The sequence below is a fragment of the Myotis myotis genome, unplaced genomic scaffold, assembly GCF_014108235.1.
Source record: "Myotis myotis isolate mMyoMyo1 unplaced genomic scaffold, mMyoMyo1.p scaffold_m19_p_18, whole genome shotgun sequence".
NCBI lineage: Eukaryota > Metazoa > Chordata > Mammalia > Chiroptera > Vespertilionidae > Myotis > Myotis myotis.
In genome coordinates, this window is record NW_023416322.1 from 32,655,596 (window position 1) to 32,678,752 (window position 23,157).

Consider the following 23,157-nt stretch of genomic DNA (forward strand, 5'->3'; position numbering starts at 1 on the left):
GACCAGCCCTTGGGGTGTAACCAGCCTAGGCCCCACCCTGCTGCCCTGAGAAATGAGGGGTCAACATCTCTGCACACCTGGAACTCATCCAGGGAGCACCAGGTATTTGGAATCTCTGAACTCGATGACAGCAAAGGGCACTTCACCCATTAAAATCCTGTCAGATGGGGTGGGATGCCCCAGAGAGAGAAAATCATGGTCAAGTTGGAATTCCTTGGCTACAGTGAAGACAGAGACCCCAGGCTTTTCAGTTAATGGGTACCAGCAATATCCAACCAGGAGACACTCGACAGTCCTACTCATTAAGTCATACACACTTGGCCTTGAGGCTTTCAGGAACCCTTATCTCAGAGTCCAGGAATTTATGGATATTTGGTAGTGCCCATGGTGAGTCAGGGGTCAATATTACATACTATCGGATTTAGGATTATTGAAGTATTGCTTCTTTGTCATTGTCCTGTGCATCTCTCAACCAGAATGTGTTACATTGGCCTATGAATGCTTTTGCTTATCCATCTCACTAAACTCTGAGTTCTTTTAACATAGGGACTGTGTCTCAACTGTCTTGTGTCCCCAGATCCTGGCATAAAGGAACAGGGAAACAATGAATGGTTAATGAATAAGCAATTGAAGTATAAAATTATTTTTGTAAAGGAAAGGAGCTGGAAATGGGATTGGTTTTTATAGCTCCTCTTTTCAAGCTCATAACTGCTTCTTTTCACTTATTCACTAGCTTTCTGAATGTGCCTCATTTTTGGAATGGATCAAGCAGCCTTGAAGGAATTCAGGACTAAGGTTTCTCTTTTATTCCCCACAGAGAAATTCAATGCCATATCTGCAGATGTCTCCCATCGACTCATCCTTCTGCTGGGAAGATCTCTCGTGGTTTCGGACCATAACTCAACTGCCCATCATCCTTAAAGGGATCCTGACAAAAGAGGATGCAGAGTTAGCTGTGAAGCACAATGTGCAGGGCATCATTGTTTCCAACCACGGAGGGAGGCAACTTGATGACGTTCCTGCTTCTGTAAGTAGGAGGACCTCAGAGGGAGTGTGTGTGTGTGTGTGTGTGTGTGTGTGTGTGTGTGTGTGTGTGTGTCGAGCAGTGGTCGGCAAACCGCAGCTCGCGAGCCACATGCGGCTCTTTGGCCCCTTGAGTGTGGCTCTTTCACAAAATACCACGTGCAGGCGTGCACGTACAGTGCGATTGAAACTTCGTGGCCCATGCGCAGAAATCGGTTTTCGGAAAGGAGACAGACGAAACAAGTATACAAGACGAGTGTGAATGGGAGAGTTGGAAGGGGTCGACCTCAGTGAACGTACCTCAGTCAGATTGAGGATGTTTTTAGCAAAGGCCAGCTTAGGAGGACCCTAATTAAGTTCATAACAATGTACCTACCTATATAGTTTAAGTTTAAAAAATTTGGCTCTCAAAAAAATTTCAATCGTTGTACTGTTGATATTTGGCTCTGTTGACTAATGAGTTTGCCGACCACTGGTTTAGAGCAATGTACTCTGTGCAGTTTGGTGCACACTGTCCCCTCTCTCTTACCACATATGTTGGTATATGTGTGTACATTTTAAAGATTTTTTAATACCCTATTTTTAAAATATATTTTTATTGACTTCAGAGAGGAACAGAGAAGGGGAAAGAGACAGAAACATCAATGATGAGAAAGAATCATGGATCAGCTGCCTCCTGCACACCCCACACTGGGGATTGAGCCCCCAACCCAGGCATGTGCCCTGACCGGGAATCGAACTGTGACCTTCTGGGTCATAAGTCAACACTCAGTCACTGAGCATACCAGCCAGGCTAAGGACTTTTAACAGCCTCATGTGTACCAGGCTGTTTTTACACACTTTACATTTATTATCCCTCAAGCTCACAACAGTCCTGCAAGGTGGGTATTACTATCCCCATGTTGCAGAATGGGATGCTGGAGTTATTAGTGTTAAGTAACATCTCCAGTTCACACAGTTAGTAAGTCATTGCGGTGGGTTTGCTGTTAGAGGTGTTTCCGAAGCACTGAGGTCCCTGCCTCCTGGAAGAAGCACTCAGCTGGAAGGTTGCCTGTCTACATGGATTGCAACCTCACATTTTCTCAAATGACTCAACCCAGCAAGGAACAGTGTGTCACTTACACTGATAAATAACTGTCTTTCACAATACAACTTTAAAGTGCTCCATAAATCCTTTGCAAAAAATTTAGGACACTCTGTAATTTTTCCCATAAAGTGAATTTATGTGCATTAGATACGGAGTTTGGGGAAAGAAAATGAAGAGGAGAGAGGCAGAAAAAGAACATCTAAATTGGAATTGTTGCTTTATCTTCATGAAGATATATATTTTCAAGATACATATTTTCATGAAGCTTATTTTCCAGATTCTTCTATTGCTGCTTGACTCATTTTAAGAAAGAAAGTGGATTTTTTTTCCCCCTCTATTTTTGGCCTTTTTACTATATATGTATAACATGTGCAGTGCAGAGAAATTATAAAATACACAAAAGCAAAAAAAGATAAAAAGTACCCCTATTTTTATCACTATCATTAATGTTAATATTTTGGGAATTATTTTTATCAACTGTGTAATGCGCATATAACATTTTAGGTTTAAAAATGGTACATAATATTTTTAATTTTCTTCTTTTCACACAAATATATTAAGGGCATCATATTATTTCAATATATATGCTCCTCTTATTTTTAATCGTATGAATGGACAGTTTATGATTTTCTAAAAGTTACTTTTCAATTGCACTTGACATACAATATTACATTAGTTTCAGGTGTACAGCATAATGATAAGACATCTATGTACCTTATGAAGTGATTGCCTGATAGGCCCAGTGCCCACCTGGCACTATACACAGTTATTACAATATTATTGACTATATTCCCTAGGCTGTACCCTACATTCCTGTGACTACTTTTATAACTGGCAATTTGTGCTTCTTAACCATGAAAGGATGATTTATATAACAAACTTGCTATTGTTGAACATCTCTATTGCTTCTAGCGTCTGCAACTTTAAACAATGCCTGAGTGACCATCCTTAAAGCTTTAGCACATTCTCAATAACTTCTGTAAGATAAACTGCAGGAAACACAAAAGCTACAGGTTTAGACTCCTGGTCCTCGCCCCTGCTGAGAGCCCTCTGTCTCCATGCTCTGAGTCAACCTCAGGCCACATGTGCTCTGCTTCAGGTGGACGCCCTGCCGGAAGTGGTGGCTGCCGTGAAAGGGAAACTGGAGGTGTACCTAGACGGTGGAGTCCGGACAGGCAACGATGTGCTCAAGGCTCTGGCCCTGGGGGCGAAGTGCGTCTTCCTGGGGAGACCAGTCCTGTGGGGTCTTGCCTGCAAGGTGAGACCAAAGGGAAACCAACCTGGAGATACCCATGTTTCTCATTCCTTTGCATGAGTTTCTGTGGTCTAGCCTCCAAGCTTAACCATTTTTCCAGGTGCCGCGGATTCCTGAAGGAGGGATACACCCAGCCCGCACCTCCAGGCTTCCTCTGCAGCGCACTGCACATTTTCAAGAGCTCTCACCCCTTTTCCTCTTGGTGTTTGTTTGTTTCACAGGTACCCCCATGCTCCTCACCAAGTCTCCATGTCTCTGAGCACACCTAGAATTTATATTCAGCTCATGGTCACAATGTTCCTTTCTCTCTCTCTCTCTCTCTCTCTCTCTCTCTCTCTCTCGCTCTCTCTCTCAGGGTGAACATGGTGTTGGGGAAGTTTTGAACATTTTAAAGGATGAGTTCCACACGTCCATGGCCCTTACAGGTGAGTGAGTCCAACTCTTTTCCTAATTTGAAAGCGGAGGTCTAAGGAGCAGGAAGGCAGCCCCCCTTCTAGCACCTCTCCCCAGCCGAGGGATGCCAGAAGAGACAGCAGGAAAGAAATGTCCCTGACAGAGATTTGTCTTCGATACATCTTAACCATGAAAGAACAGTTTATATAACAAACCTGCTATTGTTGAACATCTGGATTGCTTCTAAGCTTCTGCTATTTTAAGCAATGCATCCGTGAGCACCCTCAAAGCTTTAGCACGTTCTCAGTTACCTCTGTAAGACAAACTGCAGGAAACACACAAGCTACGGCTCATATTTCCTGGTCCTCACCCACTGAGAGCCCTGCTGTCCCATTACTCAGGTGTACAGAGGTAAGCGTAGTGTCACATTATGGGAGCAAGGCCTGCAGGTTACTCTGGACTGTTCGGATCATATCAGGCTCTCTGGATGTGGCTCTGGGTGTCATTGTAAAACAATACTCCTGGACTGTGAATAGCCGAGAAATTATGTCAAAGAGGAAGTACAGAGGGACCCAGGAGAGAGAGAAAAACAGGGCGAGGAGGAGAAGCATTGTCCCCCGTAACCACAAGCAGCAAGACAGACGTGTCTCAAAATTACATGGGTTTCAGTCAAAAATGAAATTATTGTGAAGTGGCGCTCATAAAAACTTCTACGTTTTCAGCAAAGCCTGGAGTCCCAGTGATCCCGCAAAACAGTGGTTCCCAACTAACGGTGGTGACTTTCCTCTTCTAGGGCATTTGGTTTGGGGTTTTTAGTTTGTGTTTTTCGAATTCTAAGTGACTCAATTTCAAATGACCCCACGTCACCGAGTTCCTCCCATGAGGGAGGGGAAGGCATACGTGTGAACTGAGAGCATATTGGGAGCCGCAGGGGAGGGGTGGGAAGACCTGCGGTGTCTGTGGATTCCAGGAGGCTGAGACGACTGTCCTTCTCCCACAAATCTCCCCTCCCCCCCTTCTTGGAAATTGATGTCCAAACTTCTTTTCACAAAAGCCTGATAGAAACTCAACAACAAAGCTTCATCATTCCACCAAGAGTTAACACCTACTCACCACTCCCGTGTTAATGGCAGCGTTAAGGCAGCCGGAAACTATTACTGAGACCTTTTGAACACCTTTGTAACGGGCAAGGAAAAAGGAAAGGAAAAACAGGATTATGGGCACTTTTGTGCCTGACTCTGTACTCCTCTCCCTTCTAATCGTTCTGCAATGAGAATGTATTGTTTTAAATGTATAGAAACAGTAGTAATCACAACCAAACAAGGGACAGGGAAGAGGGTTCGAGGGGAAGGGAAAGAATAGGAAACCCAGACAACAGGGCATCCCTGCACATCCTCTGTTTAAGAGGCACTGCTCCAGGTAAGACCCCCCCGGACACCTCCCTGGAGAGAGGGGATCTCAGGTTGGGGGCCTGTGCATTTGATGGAACCCAGCAAAATACAGAATCATAGTGTGCAACCCAGAGATTGTGTCACTCCCTGTTCCTCCCCTGCACAAGGCAGGTAAGACGCCGACACAAATTGGTGCCCAGGAGGCAGCTGATCGATGATCACCTAATTCCCCGGGAAATGTGTGGTATTTCCCCCTGATATCTCTGTGACATCACAGCCCTGGGAGGAGAGCCCTATGAACACTATTGCTGAAAACAAAGTAAGTTGAAAAGTACTGTTTTTCCAACTGGGAGACCAATTTCTGAAATTTTTGTATTTACAAAAAGGTTAAAATGATGATTTGTTTTGAAAAACAAAAATGTCCACATAGAAATCCCATCTCCCGAAGGCTGCACAGATCTCACTAAGTTCTCATCCCTCATCCACGTAAGAGCATCCGAAGCTGTAGAGAATTTTTATAAAGATTTATTCGACCCAAACAGAGGGCACGTACGCCTGGACGCAAGAGAGGCGAATGTTTCAAGAGAGATAAATTTTCAACAGAGATAAACGCTTCTAAGAAAGGACAGTTTCCAACCTCCTTTACGCATTTGCAATTAAGGAGGGAGGATCACATGAAGGTGGGAGATAGCGACGTGGGGGATGGGTTACAGGGCAGTTAACACTACCTGCTCTCCCGAGAGTGCTGGCTTCTGAGAAGAGGCATCAAGGCCTTGCAAAGGTGCCTGAACCTGGAGGCACAGGAAGCATGGACAGGGCTTGCTTACCTTTTACTAAAGAAGTGATATGCCTCGGGTATGACTACCCACCATGATCTGCCCAGCTGGGAATCTATGATCAGATCACCCCGTGAGGTCACTTTCCATACCCCCCTTTTTTCGGGTCCACAGCTTCAATACTATTTTTCCTGCAATAGATAACCACAGAGTCTATCCTGGCATCTCCGTGCTCCGTGAGTAGGTCTGCCTGCTTGGAAGTCCCACTCTTCTCTGCCCTGTGGAAGCCCAAGGCTCTCGAGTTCTTTGTCCATCCTGGGAGTCACCCCAGGCAGGCAACTCAACTCCTTCCTCTGTTTCCACTTTTAGAAAAAGACCCTCTTTTGAGTCATATTTTTTGTAACACATTTTGCTGAAGTTATGTTTGGGGAGGTGAAGGTGCATACATCAGAGGCATAGAAAGAAATTCCAGGTGAACGTTACACATCCTGTTGTTCAATTCCAGCAGCCTTCTCGTCACCAGGGAGATTTCACTGCTTCCTTCAGCCCTTGGTTCTCAGCCCGTAAGCCACGCAGCCCCTCTCTCCCTCTTCTTCTACTTCTTAAAATATATTTTTATTGATTACAGACAGGAAGGGAGGGGGAGGGAGAGATAGCAACATCAATGATGAGAGAGAATCATTGATCGGCTGCCTCCTGCATGCCCCACACTGGAGATCGAGTCTGCAACCCAGGCATGTGCCCTGTCTGGGCATCGAACCGTGACCTCCTGGTTCATAGGTCAACACTTAACCATTGAGCCACCTCGGCCAGGACTCTTCTACTTCTTATCCGAAGTCACTTTCTGTAGCCCCTGTGTGATCTCAGCTACAATCCTAAATTTGCGTTCTAATGAGGACCCTTTACTACAAAAGGGGTTTCATTTTTCAGAACTTCTCCTTAGAAGGCTGTTGCTATATGAAATACCCCATCTCCTAAGCTGTCCTGAGTCATTTCCTCCTAGACCAGGGGTGGGCAAACTTTTTGACTCGAGGGCCACAATGGGTTCTTAAACTGGACTGGAGGGCCGGAACAAAAGCATGGATGGAGTGTTTATGTGAACTAATATAAATTCAAAGTAAACATCATTACATAAAAGGGTAGGGTCTTTTTTTTTTTTTAGTTTTATTCATTTCAAACGGGCCGGATCCGGCCCGCGGGCCGTAGTTTGCCCACGGCTGTCCTAGACAGACACGTCCTAGTCTCTGAGCCTAGCAGGACCGAGATCAAGGTGAAGGGTATCTACTGCACACACACATTGCTTAAAAAATGCTAAAATGTTTTTACGTTTCTGTCATGCCATTTTGACATGGCTGCCAAAAGAGGACCCAAGCACAGGCTCCTGAAATAATTCCCGAGGCCATGGCTGCCAAAAGAGGACCCAAGCACAGGCTCCTGAAATAATTCCCGAGGCAAACAGAATGACATCATTCATTCTGGATGCGTAATATTGCCTCAGGGTGAGCACCAGCGGCAAGTCAGGGCCTGTTCCCATTGGCTTATCCACACCATGAGGGCGCGGTATTCTGGTGCTGAGAGAGAGGAGCTTCTGAACTCCTTGTTCTTTTAGGCTGCCGGTCGGTTGCTGAGATCAATCAGGACCTGATCCAGTTCTCCAGGTTGTAAAGAAAGAGCTGGGGACAGGATTGCCGAGGTGGCCCACGGGAAGACCAAGCCAGAGCCTGTGTGTGACACCATCCTGCCCAGGACTCAATCCTCCTGTCCAGCGGCTCAACCACTTCACCCCACACTTACCCTCATCTGCCTCAAATGTGTCAGGCCCTCCTCTGTCTCACTGCTTTTTATATGCTGTTCTCTCGCCTGAAAGCCCCCTCTGAAAGAAAAGGGCGGGTCAATGATGACTGACTAGTGGATGAAATTCTTGCATATCCTCTACATCTCTATGAAACATCTATGGGCATCTGCATTCTGGACAGAAGAGCAATACATATAAAGTCACCCCCCAACAAAAATCATCCTCCTGTCTAAAGATAATAGGGAAATAATAGAGTTTAAAACATAGGCTGTGGAGTCATGCAAACAAGGGATTAACAGTCAGGGCTGCTCCTGACAAGCTGGGTGCCTGGGGGAAGTTTTTCAATATCTCAGTGTTTTCTTGGCCTCCTCCCCGGGCCTCATCCCCCATCACCCATTAGGATGCAGCATCACATACAGTGGGGCGTGGTGCACTTCCTAGAACTTCGTTCCCTGGAATTTTACTTCTAGATCTCAGAACTCTGCCTCAGACACCATTTGTGTCACGTCCACAACTTTGGTCTCATTATTCTCTTCACATCAGAAATAAGAAAATACCTCAAGCCCTAACTGAATTGGCTCAGCGGATAGAGCGTCGGCCTGCGGACTGAAGGGTCCCAGGTTCAATTCCGGTCAAGGGCATGTACCTTGGTTGTGGGCACATCCCCAGTGGGGAGTGTGCAGGAGGCAGCTGATCGATGTTTCTCTCTCATCGATGTTTCTAACTCTCTATTCCTCTCCCTTCCTCTCTGTAAAAAATCAATAAAATATATTAAAAAAAAAATACCTCAGTACCAGATTGTCCTTTGTGGTGCAAAAGAATGACTAACAGCCTTGAAAATACGGTTTGAAACCAGAGAATCATCGGTAGAATAACAGCCACTCTTTTAACCCCTTCACAACCTCACAAGTCAGATTTTTTTTTTTCATGCTTGTTAGACAGACATGAGCAGAGCAAGACGATGGATCAGGTACGGAGACTCACCAGGGCAGAAAGCCTGGATGCCTCGCAAGGGGCAAAACTGGGGGAGCAAGAACCTTGTCCCCGGGGTAACCTGTCCTCCCGTAGCATATCTCTGGTCATGAAGTTTGGACCCCTGATCTTTCATATCGCTGGTTGGGCAGTTTAGACCCCCTGACCTTTTCCTCCTAAAGGTAACATCTAGGCCTCAGTTATATTTCAGCTCCAGGCTCAGAAAAGCAGCAAAACCAGACAAGTGACACCGTGGCTGCCTCAGGACCAGCTGCACTAATGACCCCCTGCCCTGGCACCGAGCCTCAGTGGAGACCACAACCCCAAAGGAGCACACGGGGAAGGATAATGGATATTCTATTCAGACCCTCCCCTGGGACCTCCCCTAAGATTCCCACCGGCAGGAGAGAGAGAAGTATGGTCAGGACAAAGGACCCAGTGCACACTCTCCCCCAGAGGAGCCATTCCCTTCCTCCTTCTTCCCTTTAAGTGACCCCGCGAGACTTGGAATGAGGGGAGCAATGGGCAGTGGCATTGCTAAGTCCCTGAGCCTGTCTCCAAGGCCTGCTGTTCTCTGACGTCTCAGTGAGCCAGAGCAGCCCACCCTACACAATTCTGTTGCTTCTATGCCCTTCCTTATTTCACTGTCCTAAGTATGTTTTTGCTGCCATCAGGGACCCAATGCCCTTTGGCTCAGTGCTGTGTACCCCTTCCCTTTGGATGCCCCAGCCCCCAGCCCCTCTCCTTAAATAAATTCAAATCTTCTGTATCCACATCTGAGATGGCTATTTGGTCTGCCCATACATCACCGACTTTAACCCTTCGATGCTCTGATTATCTTACTGGCCTGTGAACTTGTAAAATTCCCCATTTTCTCTGCAATAACTTTACTTATGAAGACTTGTAAGCAGGCATGATGGCCAGTCCTGAAATCACCAGCTGGGCGCTTGACTGAGTCATTCTAGTTTGGTTTGGGGTAAGAGTGATTTTGATAGCAAGTTGTGCTGATAATGGAGTTCACTTACATTACAAGAGAATCTAGCATAAATCCTCCCTGGATGCATGGTGGACAAGGCGAAGAGAACTTCTCCACTGGAAAGTGTGCAACAATGGAATGGAACATTTAGTATCTAAAAGATAAGCCTTTTTTCTGATAAAGAGAATCAGCTTTGAAACCACTCCAGGGTCAGGCTGCCTGGCTGAGATTCCCACGTCACTGTCCTCGAGATGTTTGGCAAGACTACAAACATCTCTGTCTTCCTCTCTTAAACAATAATACCAACTCTTTCGGGCTAACATCGTGAAAATTAAATGGCATAAAGGACTTCTGTTTCCTAATCCAGGATGCGAGGAGCTTAAAGAGGTCTCCACTCCATCCTAACAAGTCAAAAGCTGGACAAACTGAAAAATTAACAACTCTGCTCAGTCCCTCAGAAAAGTGAGGTCACAGAGCAAACCGCTGCCCCCCATTGGAGAGACAGGCAGACCCGGAGAATCACAACTTACCTGAGCAGAAATCTGTGGACAAACCTCCATGAAAGTCATACCAAGGTAGGAAACTGAGCTGTAATTGACAAATTGACCAGTCTGAAAGTTAAAAACCCAGGGGGGTCCAATCACAGGAGGCCCCCAGACTTTTGCTTTACCTCCAGGAACTCTACCTGGTTTACCTCCTGGTTCTCTCAGTGAGTATTAGAGAAAACTCCTCTAGAGCTTCCATAAGGGGAAAGGAACCATTCTGAAATGTGCCTGCCAGAGCTCTCTGCGCTTAGCAAGGCCCGCCCTCAAGAGAAACTATTTCAGCAGACCCGGCCTAGCCTATCTGGGAGGTGGAAAATACTCAACTCCAGCCCCCCTGTAGCCACCCTGTTCCACCTAAAGGGGGGCAGAGGGGGACCGGGAAGCACTGGTCAAGTTCACAGGTCAGCAGCACAGGTTCACCGAAAGACTGAGCCCTAAACTATAGGACTAAAAACACAAAGACATTCAAAGTCCTGGATTGTTTGTGTAACCTTCCATTCATTCATTCATTCATTCACTTCCTGTTATGTGTCAGATATTGTACTAATTCTTATGGGGATATAAAATATAAACTTAGTCAAACATGCAACAGTTTTTGAACACAACTAGACCCCTAATCTCCTGATACAGGCCATAGAAGTGGGCGGCTATCGCTGGATAACTTCCCCCAGACCTCTCGGGGGGGGGGGGGGGGGGGAGCAAAATTGACCTCTGGATATATAGCGTGGGGAAGAAAGTCACCCCCCGCACAACATCGTGCTTGGAGCTGCCACCATTGCAAATGTCTCCACTTTGCAAGATGACATTTCCAGCCACACCCTGAGAGAGGAGACAGGGGCTAGAATGCCCCCCTCCCTGGGTGTATCTACTTCACAGGCAACAGTCCCACTGTGCTGGGAGACGTCTCCTAGTCTCGCTGAAATTCACAGATGGTGGGTCCCCCACAGCCAGAGCCACCTGCGGGTGTCCTGCTGTGGGTGGCACCGAGCATCTTTATCGCTGTGGCCTTGGAGCTGGCCTTCTCTTGCTCTGCTTCGAGGGGAAAGGGGATAGAAGTCAAAGCTGAAGTTCCGCACTTTGTGGTAGGAGGGATCCTGGGGCAGGAATGAGCAATGAATATGTAGTAGATAGAGTCCAAGATAAAAAGGCCAAGCCAGAGGGGATGGGGCAAAACTCCAGTCTTCCTTCCAGGGAGAGACTCAGAACTCAGGCTCTTTCATCTGACTTTTAGCAGTCGAACAGGTTGGAGCGTTTTAAAATTTTTCTCTCAAGTAGTCGTGGTTGCGGAGGAGTCGGGGGAACAGAACGGATGTGTGTGCACCTGTAACCACCTGGCCGCTGTGGGGGCCTTCTTCAGGGTGGGCCTCTATCCCACCTGCTCCCCAGCTTTCTGGTTTCTGGAGCGTGCCTCTTGGTTGCAGGTGTGCCATGGCTGGGTGGAGCTGCCTCGTGACGGGCGCAGGAGGCTTCCTGGGGCAGAGGATCATCCGCTTGTTGGTGGAGGAGAAAGAGCTGCAGGAGATCCGGGCGCTGGACAAAGTCTTCAGACCGGAATTGCGGGAGGAATTTTCTAGTAAGTGAACTTGGGTCATGGGAAAATGGCAAAGCTAACCTTGAACCTAGGCAGTCTCGCCTCAGAGTCTGTGCTCTTAACCTCTAGTTTGCCTGAAAGGTTTCCTCTGGGCCTCCCTCCCACCCAACTCACACCACATAAGCAAAGGCATATTCAGCCTCACCAAGTCCACGGAGCCATGGCTCCCCCACTGGGGTTTCCACAGCACCCTCTCCTGGCTTCTCTGCATCCCTGCAGGCTAGGCGGGTAGGTAAGATTTCTCCCCTCCCCTGCTGCCCCCTCTACCCTCCCTTCCGCCCCTCCCCACCCCCCAGGATATATTGAGTCTTTTGATCCAGTCTACTGAAGTCAGCAGCAAACAACAGGCAGAGGAAGGGAGGGGAGAGGGCAGAGGTGGGTCAGGCTGACTCTAGCTGCTTCTCTCCTGCCTTTCCCCTACTCTGGGGTCTTCTGGGGACAGAGCAAACTTGGCAGACACTTCAGGAGAGCAGATGGTTGTTCCCAGTTGTGACCTAGGAAGGAGATTCTCCGGCCCTGAATTTTCCCCTCTGAACTCTCTTACTGTTCTCTGGCCTCCACTGCCAATTTTTGTTCAATAGACTTCTCACTGTACCCCAGAACTGGGCCAGTCCTGCACTTGGGTGGCAAGGGAAGGTGAGCAAGGCTGAAGGCAGGGGGGAGGCTGAGTCACTATAAGTGTGACTGAGACCTGCCCCTTCCTCTCTGAGCCGCAGTTCCCTCACTTGTAAAGTGAGCATCAGAATGCCTATCTCGTGAGACAGCTGGGAAAGGAAGTCAGAAAACTATGGGGGTTGAGTGTTGAGTAGGAAGCACAGGATAAATGCAGGGTGTTTATCCAAACGGTAGGTAGCACAGCGCTGTCACTCCCGTGGGCTTCAGAGGAGCAGAAGACCCTGCTGTGGTAGTTGCTGCCCTCGGCTCCAGGGCTGGGAGCTTTCATTCGGCCTAATAAGAGTTTGGGCTCATCCTAAAGTCCCCGCACGTGGTTCCGCTATCCTCCTGGTACCCGAGACTTTGGCTCTTCCTCTCAGCCCATCTCCAACAAGAACCAGAACCTGACATGGCGAGTTCTGCACATCCAACCTTGTGCATCCCTCCCCTTCTCTGCCCAGTGCAGCTGCTGGGACCCTGACTCCCGTGCCCCCGTCTGAACTTTGGTCCAGACATTCAGATTGATCTCTCCACTACTTTGCTTTCTCTTACACCCTCCCCACAAGCCACTGCGGCCAGGGTGAGCTTCCTACACAACTCTGTTCATGTTTCTCCACTCATTCCAAATCCGTCCATGATCCTCATTCCCTACAGAATGAAATCCGAATTCCGTCCTCTTTATAGCCGCTCTCCACAATCACCCCACTCTCCTCAATGAAGGGATGGACTTCCCACAAGTCCTTTTGACAATTTAGTGTTCCGGGCACGCTTGATTCCTCACTGCTCAAGTTCTTTTTTGGAATGAGATGGGTGGAAACAGATGTCTGCTATTTCCAAAAAACACTACACATTCTGATCTCTGTGCTTTGGATTACTTGTCCTTCTGTGGAATGTGCCTCCCTCCCTCGCCCCGCCCTCTTCCCCCCTCCCCACCACTTGTCCTAGGAGACCTGGGTAAAATGCCACCTTTATCAGGAAACTCCCAGATCCAAGATGCCTCTCAGTGACCTGACGGTGTTCACACAGAGCTCCAGAGCCAGAGCAAGCTGACCTTGCTGGAAGGAGACATTCTGGATGAACAGTTCATGAAGAGAGCCTGCCAGGGCACCTCGGCTGTCATTCACGCCGCCTCTGTCATTGACGTCTTCAATGTCATTCCGAGAGAGACCATCATGAATGTCAACCTGAAAGGTACTATATCCTTGGGAGGAGGTGGCGTGGGGTGGGCAGGTGAGGCTGGGAGAACAGGACAAGGTAGAGAGGAGCAGCCCAGTCGCTGATCTCCTGAGATCTGTGCTTTTGCTTAGCACTACCAACCGAGAGAGTGTTGGCTGTTGTCCTCAGGATTTTTGTTGTTGTTGTTTTAAGAGGAAAGGAGAGGGAGGGAGGGAGGGAGGGAGGGAGGGAGGGAGGGAGGGAGGGAAACATCAATGATCAGAGAGAATCAATGTTTGGCTGCCTCCTGTATGCCCCCTAGTGGGGATTCGGAACACCATCTGGGCATGTGCCATGACCAGGAATCAAACCAGGACTTCTTGGTTCATGGGTCAGTGCTCAACCAGTAAGCCATACCAGCCAGGTGTCCTCAGGTGTTTAAATGAGAAAACTAGGGCTGAGAAAGGCTAAGTAGCTTCCAAGGCCCCATGAGCCAGAGAGGGAGAGCTAGGATTTAAACCCACAGCTGTGTGACTCCAAAGGCCACAGAAGCTCTTTCTAGTGCTGCTCCCATCGAGAGGGAACTAAACTCCAACCTCCAACACTTGATACCCAACCACCTCTCCTGGGCTGGAACCGGGTCTCCCAGCTGCTTCCTTAGTCATCATTTTAGCCCTCCCGTGTGGCTCTAAGGCGGTGGTCACACATTGGGGCCAAGAACTAAGGGCTCTGGGATGAGGTGGCCCTAGGTCAGTTAGAAGCCATGGGCCTCAGCTCTGGCCGGATTTCTTGGGCGGGACTTCCTGCGCAGGATGAGGCTGGTGCAGGGGTCTGGAGCTACAGAATCATGGAGCACTTGACGTCCTGTAACATTTTCTTAACAATAATGGTATCCCATTATCCATAACACCACTTCTTCACCCACTACCAGGTCTCCTCTTAAAGACTAGTTCTAAGCAGGTGTCAAGATACACTTTCGATCCTCAGACCTTAAAGGCTTGGGGGCTCTTTCAGAAGTGTGGCTTCCCAATCTACTTTAGATGCATTTGCTCGAGGGTTTGGCTTAAACCCCTCATTAGCTTGCCGTTATCATCATCCATCTGGTCCCTGGCACCCAGCCTCTCTAGAGCGGCAGCACCCCATCTCCCTAGCCCATCTGTCTTCTGTGCCCTGCACGCCCAAGTTAGTCTACTCAGACTCCTTTTCTAAAGCAACGTATGGCTTTGGGTTTCTAGCCAAAAACAGCACAATAACAAAAAAGACCCCTTTAAGTTTCCACTAAGCCACACCCCTGATCACCCCCACACTGCAAGGAGCGGGTGAGAGTAACCAGTTTCTCGCGGTCAGCCCTCTCTCACAGTCCCCACCCTTCACAGCTCCCAACAACAGGAGATTTGAAATTCCCAAGAAGTGTTGAGTTGACTAAAAGCAAGGTCATTCCCAGGTTTAGAAAATACTTCATGATGATTGTCATTTCCCCCTCTGCAGGTAAATTAGCTCCAAATATTCTCTGCCTCTAGATTTAAATTATTTTTTTTAAATATATTTTAGTGATTTTTTACAGAGAGGAAGGGAGAGAGATAGAGAGCTAGAAACATCGATGAGAGAGAAACATCGATCAGCTGCCTCCTGCACACCTCCCACTGGGGATATGCCCGCAACCAAGGCACATGCCCCTGACCGGAATCGAACCCGGGACCCCTCAGTCCGCAGGCCGACGCTCTATCCACTGAGCCAAACCGGTTTCAGCGATTTAAATTATTTTTAATTGAAGCTGTCTCTCCCCAGAATCAAACTTCACACTGTCCTTAAAAGGGATTTTTAAATGCAAAACATAAAAATGATGCTTTGGCCCAGAGATTCCTTGTAGGGAGGGAGCTCTGGATTACTTCCCTGAGCTAAGGTTCTACCCAGCTAAAGGGATTCTGCCAGATCCTCCAGTTGTAGGTATCACCACCAGAGGGCGCCCCCTTCTGATTCTCCCCCAGGCTCAACGTGCAAGGCCAGTGCAGAATTCCGCAATGCTTAGGAGGAGGAAGGTTATCACGCCCACTTTTCATACCTGGGAAGTCACAGACAGAACTAGGATTGGCCTTACAGGAGACACACAATCAGGGGCAGAACCTGGATCTCCAGCTTCTCCCCAGAAAACATTAATTTGCTCAGTGGCTCTCAAGAAATGTCCTTGTAACTACGTTTTTATTGGTCCTTAAAAAGAGAATACAAACAATTCAATATATATTTAAGAGTGTTTTTACCTATAAACCTGTGTGTGTGTGTGTGTGTGTGTGTGTGTGTGTGTGTGGTATGTGTATGTGAGTGTGTGTTTGAGATGAGAGTCCTTTAACTGTTCTCCTTTATCTAGGGACTAGGACTGTCCATATTCTGAGAGTATAGCCTCCTAATTTCTTTTATTTAAAATAGCCTTCCATTAATGAGGTGGTAGGGATGAAAAGTGATCATTTGTTAATGTCCATCATCAGGAAAATATGAAGTGGCAACCCTATGTCCTTTTCCAGAATCGGAAGTACACACGCAGGCCCACGACATCCAAAAGCCTAGACATCTTTGCCTTTTATAGTTGCACTTTTCTGTGGCATTGGCATGTCAGCTCTCAGCCAGAGACATGGGAGCATTCCCTCCTGGTCTGCAATAACCCCTCCCCGCTGGGGGTGGGGGTGGACAGGGTCGGTGGGCGTGGGTCCTTTGGGCTTTTGCCTGACACTGACAGCGTGCTCCTGTGGGCAGGTACCCAGATCCTGCTGGAGGCCTGTGCCCAGGCCAGTGTGCCCATCTTCATTTACACCAGCACCATAGAGGTGGCCGGGCCCAACTCCTACCGGGAGGTCATCCAGAACGCCTCTGAAGACCAGCCTCTGGAAACCACGTGGTCGGCTGCATACCCGTACAGCAAGAAGCTTGCCGAGAAGGCTGTGCTGGCCGCGAATGGGTGGGCTCTTAAAAATGGTGGCACCTTGTACACGTGTGCCTTAAGGCCCATGTATATCTATGGGGAAGGAAGCCCCTTCCTTTATGGCTTTATTGATCACGCCCTGAAGAACAATGGCATCCTGCCACACAACAGCAAGCTCTCCATCGTCAACCCAGTGTATGTTGGCAACGTGGCCTGGGCCCACATTCTGGCTCTGAGGGCCCTGCGGGACCCTGAGAAAGCCGCAAACATCCGAGGACAGTTCTACTACATCGCAGATGACACGCCACACCAGAGCTACGACCACCTCAACTACACTCTGAGCAAAGAATGGGGCTTCTGTCTGGATTCCCGGATGAGCCTGCCTGTCTTGCCGAAGTACTGGCTGGGCTTCCTGCTGGAAATAGTGAGCTTCCTGCTCAGTCCCATTTACAGGTATCAGCCCCCCTTCAACCGCCACACGGTCACCTTGTTAAACAGCGTCTTCACCTTCTCCTACAAGAAAGCTCAGCAAGATCTGGGGTACCAGCCTCTCTTCAGCTGGGAGAAAGCCAAGCAGAAAACCATGGACTGGATTGGCTCCCTGGTGGAGCGGCACAAGGAAGCCACGAGAACCAAGACTCGCTGAGGCGGGTGACGCGGGGGTGCATGTGGGTATTGTCAGTGGGTGGCTGTCGGTGTCCCCTTCTGGTGCATCCCTGTTATGAGATGCCATCTCATTGCCTTCTTCCTACCAGCAGTCACTGGCCTAGCGAAGCTTTCCGCCCTACCCACCCTCCAGAGGACAAAGTGATTTCCTGCAACTGCTGGTCCCCACGTCCCAGTTGCTGATCCTGAAACTATTCGGGCCTCTTTTCATTTAGGTTTCTGCGTATTCGTTTCATTTCCTTTGCCAATTACAAAATCTTTTTAAAATTCCTATCCCTTTACACAACTCGGTGGAAAGAATAATAAATGTTTTCATGCCTAACCTGAAGGGAGTTGTGGTTTATGTGAATACATACCTTCCTCCTTTTGCCTCTATTTCCAGGTGTCACCATCTCCTGTAAGAAAAACTGCATGGAACTGGGTATGTGCCCTGCCTGGGAATCAAACCCCCAACTTTTTGGTGTACTAGAGGACACTCCAACCCGCTGAGCCACCCGGCCAGGGCAAAGCAGTTAACATTTTTAATTCATCATGGTCTTACCTCCCTAAGGGGTCTTTTAGTAAATCATCAACTTACAGTCTACTGGCAAGATCCGACCACAGAAACACTGACCGCTTTTCCATCAGTCCAGGCCCACTCCCAGCCACTCAATCAATTAGCTGTCAAGTGTCTAGCCTTCACTGGAGGTGGCAGAATTGAGCCTCTGAGCAAAGCTTGGATATATAGATTGCCAGCAGGTTACTTTTCCCTTATCTTGCTGGGAAATTTAAGACAAGGGTCCTTTATAATTAAAGTCTTACTATTGCCGGCTTACAGTCTCAAGAAAAGACACTGACAGGTGTAAAGCTATCACATGCAAATACCAAAAAAATGAAACAGACACAACATGATTGACAATTTAGTGTTCACAGGTATTATTTGAGTTGGTCACTGGGACAGGGACAAAGAACCATGCTTTCACTTCATGCATTCAGCACTAACGACAGAATAGATGGACTTTTACAATGTTTACAAGGGAAGGGGGATACCTCCTAGATTTAAGGTTCAGTAGCAAAGATGAGAAAAATAATCGAAGAAAACAGGTCAAATAATTGAAGCCTAATAGGTCACAACCCAAGCCTTACTACCCAAGGCCAAGTCCCTGTGGAAAGCCTGCTCACACCCATTGTGCTTGCCGCCTCATCTTAACCCGTTCAGAAATAATAAAGTTGACGTTTTATTTTTTTTTTCTCTCTACTTTTTTACAAGACAAGCTTTGGATATTAAGAATTAATGGCCTCTAGTTAATTTAAAAATTTCTAACACTTTATGCATTAATGAAAATTGCTCCATCTATGTTGCACATGAGTGGGACAGTATGGCAGGGTGAGCCTTAAAAGAATTCTTAAGGCTTTAGTAAAAAAGTGTAGTGTGCCGTTATAGGTACAATAATTATTAGTTGTTTTTCTTAAATAAACTGAATTGCCCTATCATTCCTATACTATACATTGTACTTACTATACACTGTATTAGTTTCATGGCCCATAGCACAAAATTTAGAGTCTAAAAATTACTATATATATATACAGCCCTGGCTAGTGTTGCTATATGGTTAGAGTGTCAGCCCCACACTGAAGGGTCTCGGGTTCAATTCCTGGTCAAGGGCATGTACCTGAGTTGCAGATTCGATCCCTGCCCGTGCAAGAGGCAGTCAATCGATGTGTCTCTCTCACATCAATGTTTCTCTCCCTCTCCCTTCCTCTCTAAAATCAATAAGGACATTTTTTAAATATTTGGAGGGTACAATATTTAAGTATGCTAGTCAAATGCACTATGCGTTTAAAGCCCAATTTGTATGAAGGAATTAAACAGCCATTTTACCCTTAATTTTCCCAAGTGCTGTTTTCTTATCAAGTTCTTAAACTCTAGCACAAATTTCAAGTTCAAATCTGTAAGCTCATAAAAGACCTATACCCCTAAATTGGAATATTCTCATTGAAATCCGACCCCTGGAAATTTGGACTATCATACTTTAGACTTACAGTCTTTCTCTTTTTTCACTTCTATCTAGCACTTGTTACTGCTTCCTATCAGGCCTGACTCTCAAATACTGGCATTAACCTAAAAGGCAGAACTAAGTCTTTCTGGCACAGTCTTTCTGTCTGTGATCAGTAGTTCATGAACGATAAAAAAAAAAAAAAAAAAAAAAAAAAGGCGATGTCAAAGAAGTTAAAAATAAAATAAAACCAACTGCGCAGCAGCCACGAGAACCCGCGAGGGCGGCACTCGCCCAGCGCTCCTCTCCGCCACCGGCGCCGAGCCGCACACTCCCCGCCACATCCCAGCTCCCGCCTCCCCCCTGCCAGCTCATCTTCAGCACCACGCCCCACGCCCCACCCGCGGACCCGACTGGCCCCCGAACCATGGCCCCCCGGCCTGCCGACTCTTCACTGACCTGTCGGAGGGGCCCTCCGGGGGTCGAGCACCACAGGATGTCCATCATCTGTCATCTCTTCCCCTCCCCTCCCGACGTGGACCTGCCTGCCTTAGCACCGGGGGCTGGCGCCCATCCCCGCGCCCCGCGCCCCCGCAGCGCCCTCTGCCGGCGCGGGCTGCGCTGCTGGTCGAGGCGGGCAGGTGCGCGGCGGCCGGAGCGCCAGGGTGGTTCACCCGCACAGCCCAGCCGCCCGCCGCAGCCAAAGGCACCAGCGCGGCTTCATCTGCCCGCGTGCCAGTGCGGGTTCAACTGCTGAGCCTCCGCTGGCTGGACCCCAAGCCCCTCGCGGACCCTCCAATTCTGTTGCCTTTTTTTTTTTTTTTCATTCACAAATGGAGAACTTTATTATAAGGAGCCACGGGATTGGAATACTGTCTGTTTCTAAACGGGTGGGATCTTTTCAGATTTTACTTAGCATAGTGACTGCACCATTCTTGAGGCAGCTCTCGCTAGGTGTGGCACTGAGGATGACACCGTGAACAGAATTTAATAATTGAAAAATTGGCATTTACTACCATCCAATGCTAAGTTGACATAGACATAGTAAGAAAATAATGTTTGGGTTTAAATTTCGCAAACTAAAAGCCCTTTATTAATACCAGTAATGTGATTATGGGCACATGAGGGAAATGAGTTCCTCCTGTCTGCAACACATTCCATTCCCTCGGCGCCCCTCCCTCTTCGTGCCTGCGGAAGTCTCCAGTTTTCCAGGGAGGGGTGCAGTGTCCCCCCGCTCGGCACCTGTCTCGGTGCAGGGCGGTTGCTTATTAACCTGTCTCCCAGACTACACTGTGGACGTTGGGAGGGCACCAGGGGGACCCTGTGCTGACCACCTGTGCCCAGCCACAGCCCCACATCTGGCTCAAAGTCAACACTCAATCAACACATGGAATGAAGGAAAGAAGGAAGGCGATGTTCTTAAAGACAGGGACTCGGGACAGGAAAAACAGGATTTTTAGGGAGTGGAGTGAAGGTTATCCAAGTTCGAGTTTCTCCTAAGAAAGACACAGTTGTGCTCCACACCCACCTGAGCTTGGCCTGAGAGCTCAGTGCTGAGAAAGGGGGAGGGGGCGGCACAGCCTCCCAGGGCCCAGGAAGGCACGGAGCCAGGAGGCCGCCCCACCAACACATTTGTCCAGTGGGGGAAAGGCAGAGGCAGGCTTAAGCAGCACTCCAGCGGCCTGAGCCTCCGTGGAGCCCGCATAGTTCCAGCCATCCAACCTCAGCTTGTGGAATGCGGGTCCTGCGTGAAGAGCGTGAAATAGGTTCTCTTTCCATTTTGCCGTCAAGGTGAGACAATTGCTTTACTTACCTGGGTCTGTTTCCTTATCTGCCCAATGAAGGTGTGGCCCATTTCCAAGTTCTGTTCCCGGGGACACTGGGCAGCTGTAAGTCGGTTGTGTATCCTTGGGCACCTCCATACTTCCGCAGCTAGCCTTGGTGATCACAGTCCTCCCCTTGAGTACTGGTTTGCTAGTGTGAAGCCAAAGCTGAGAATGTGGTTTCCTAACTCTTCCCAGTACTCCTGGCACCGGCACCTCATCTGTACCTTAGTAAAGGGGCATAATACCCCTCTAGTTGTAGAGGACCAAGGCCAGGGACCAACAGGACCCCCCAAATACCAGTTCTCTCCTGCCTCTGAGATTACAAGCCTATCCCGTCCTCATTCTTTCCTTAAGCTCTGGGTGCTTACCGAGTGGGTTTTAAGCTCTTTGACAACCACTAGGCATCAGAGTAGGCAGAGTCCATAGAGATAGTGCCTCCTGAAGAGGAAACAGAGACCCAGAAAAATCGGAGCCTTGCTCAAGACTACAGCCAGTGAACACCAAAGCCCTTCCCTGCACTCTCCCCAGCACAGCAGGCCCTCGAAGGGACAGGCGGGCTGGTTCCTTGATTCCTCCTCTGTCCCCAGGAAAGTGAAGGCTATGGCCTTGCACCTCCTCCTCTCCTTCCCCAGGAGCTGGAATCCCAGAGGACACAGTACCTGCATGTGAGCAACTGCCTCTCCCCTCCTGAGCTCCTAGGAGCTACCATACAACACATCACCCCGTGACCACCTTGTTTCCTAACATCTGCACTGTCCTAAACCTGCCAGGAACCTTCACATTTTATTCACCTTGACCTTCTCCCCAGACCTCACACCGGCATCTTCCCACTGGACAGGAAAGCCAAGATCAAGTCTACCGCTAGTGCCCGGTCTACAGCTACAACAACACTGGACAGTGCCTCCCTCGGTCCAGAGGCCTCTGGCTATGAAGTAATACCTGTGACTCCTACAATCTCCATTCAAATCAACCCAGAGAGCAGTAGAGCTGCTTCAGCCGAAGCCTGGCCATGGTTCTCATCTGCCAAAGGTCTGGTTTGACTCAGACACTTCCTAACAATAGGTCTAACAACAACAACAAAATGTCTAGCCAGCTCTTTAGCAGCCCCTGGCTTCCTTCACAAGCCTTTCCAAGTCACCCACCTTCCCCCACCCAGCAGAGCCAGGCGACATGGTCGCTGCCTGGATTGCAGCAGCAGTGACCCCAACTTACAGTTCACCCTGAGCCTTCCTGAAGGGACCATCTTGCCCAGGGAGAATGCTTGGAGCCTGATTAAGACATTTCTCCTCTTCTCCCCTTAGCCCACCAGGGCCAGATCCCCAAACACATTCTTACAGTTTGCAAACTAATTCACTACAAGGAAGCTGGTTTTGATGCTAGGCAGGGAACAAAGCCAGCCTTCCCCTTCACCTGCTGGAGTGTGAAACTCGTGAGCTTCCCCGCCTCAACCCTGTAGCCCCAGCATTGAGCGCTAGCCCAGCACATGCCCACTCAGCATGTTTTTGAATGAACTTCTTGAAGTCTCTGCTCTTAAAAGCCACAGCACTTAAGAGGGTAGGCCTCCTGTACACAGGAAACTTGTACGGGATCTTATGGGAACATCCCTGCAGAAGAATCACTCCAGCCCTCGGGTCAGGGGAGGGATCTCAGGGGAAGATCTCCTGTGAATGAATGGACTGCTTCCATGGAATCCCTGCTCTCCAGTAACCCGTGAGGCCCAGGACCGCCGACCCTTCATTCAGGATGAAACCCTCTACACGTGTGGGAATGCCGGCTTCATCCAGCACAAATACGGATACCTCTTGTCAAGCACAAGGCAACTTGGTACGTGGAACACCTTGCCACCCACCTATGGTTTCCAAACCTGAGCCTCCCCGCTGCTGTGATGAGGCAGGTCACCGGATGGACACAGAGAGGGCTGTGAACAGGGGCCTGGCTCTCACTGGGGCAGTAGATGATTGAAAGCCATTGCAATGTGCTTTGGGTTAGCAGAGGTGACCTTGAAAAAACAGGCGGGCAGCAGGGAACTGTGGTCTGCAGACACTTGGAGCTCTGCCCAGGGAGACAAGAGCCCTATGCTAGTCCCTTCAAACGGGAGACCTGCTGGGTGTGCTCCTCACCTTCCCCTCCAGGGGCAAGGCTTAGGAGACGCCATTGCCCAG

The 23,157-nt window shown here is 48.7% G+C and overlaps 2 protein-coding genes and 1 long non-coding RNA gene across 9 annotated transcripts in view; 2 read left to right on the forward strand and 1 right to left on the reverse strand.

The window, feature by feature from the left end:
- The window catches only part of HAO2 (hydroxyacid oxidase 2), a 155,675-nt gene extending 147,303 nt beyond the window's left edge, over positions 1-8,372 (forward strand). For all 4 annotated transcript variants that reach the window (XM_036342859.1, XM_036342862.1, XM_036342860.1 and 1 more), the window contains 4 exons: positions 818-1,027; positions 3,210-3,368; positions 3,721-3,790; positions 7,535-8,372. In XM_036342859.1, coding sequence (XP_036198752.1) covers positions 818-1,027; positions 3,210-3,368; positions 3,721-3,790; positions 7,535-7,590 — 495 coding nt within the window. In that variant the 3' untranslated portion in view covers positions 7,591-8,372. The remainder of the gene's footprint in view (positions 1-817; positions 1,028-3,209; positions 3,369-3,720; positions 3,791-7,534) is intronic.
- On the reverse strand, positions 628-19,887 carry LOC118672878. Its single transcript, XR_004973234.1, has 3 exons — positions 19,629-19,887; positions 3,264-3,361; positions 628-928 (listed from the first exon to the last, which is right to left on the reverse strand). It is a non-coding gene; the product is annotated as an uncharacterized LOC118672878 (long non-coding RNA).
- Positions 3,724-17,503, forward strand: HSD3B2 (hydroxy-delta-5-steroid dehydrogenase, 3 beta- and steroid delta-isomerase 2). Of its 4 annotated transcripts, none has more exons than XM_036342854.1 (4): positions 3,724-3,790; positions 11,635-11,786; positions 13,485-13,649; positions 16,362-17,503. In XM_036342854.1, exons 2-4 carry the CDS (start codon positions 11,642-11,644, stop codon positions 17,171-17,173), a joined length of 1,122 nt encoding a protein of 373 aa, XP_036198747.1. In that variant the 5' UTR covers positions 3,724-3,790; positions 11,635-11,641; the 3' UTR covers positions 17,174-17,503. The 4 variants fall into 4 exon arrangements, with proteins under 4 accessions (XP_036198747.1, XP_036198744.1, XP_036198748.1 ...); XM_036342851.1 differs by lacking the exon at positions 3,724-3,790 and adding an exon at positions 10,111-10,243; XM_036342855.1 differs by lacking the exon at positions 3,724-3,790 and adding an exon at positions 11,198-11,295.
- Positions 19,888-23,157: the final 3,270 nt, after the last annotated feature.

What these genes read in the sequence shown, in the direction of transcription:
- HSD3B2 (XM_036342851.1), top strand. An exon ending in ATTGCGGGAGGAATTTTCTA is followed by an intron (nt 11,787 to 13,484) that starts GTAAGTGAACTT and finishes GTGTTCACACAG; the next exon opens with AGCTCCAGAGCCAGAGCAAG. An exon ending in CATGAATGTCAACCTGAAAG is followed by an intron (nt 13,650 to 16,361) that starts GTACTATATCCT and finishes TCCTGTGGGCAG; the next exon opens with GTACCCAGATCCTGCTGGAG.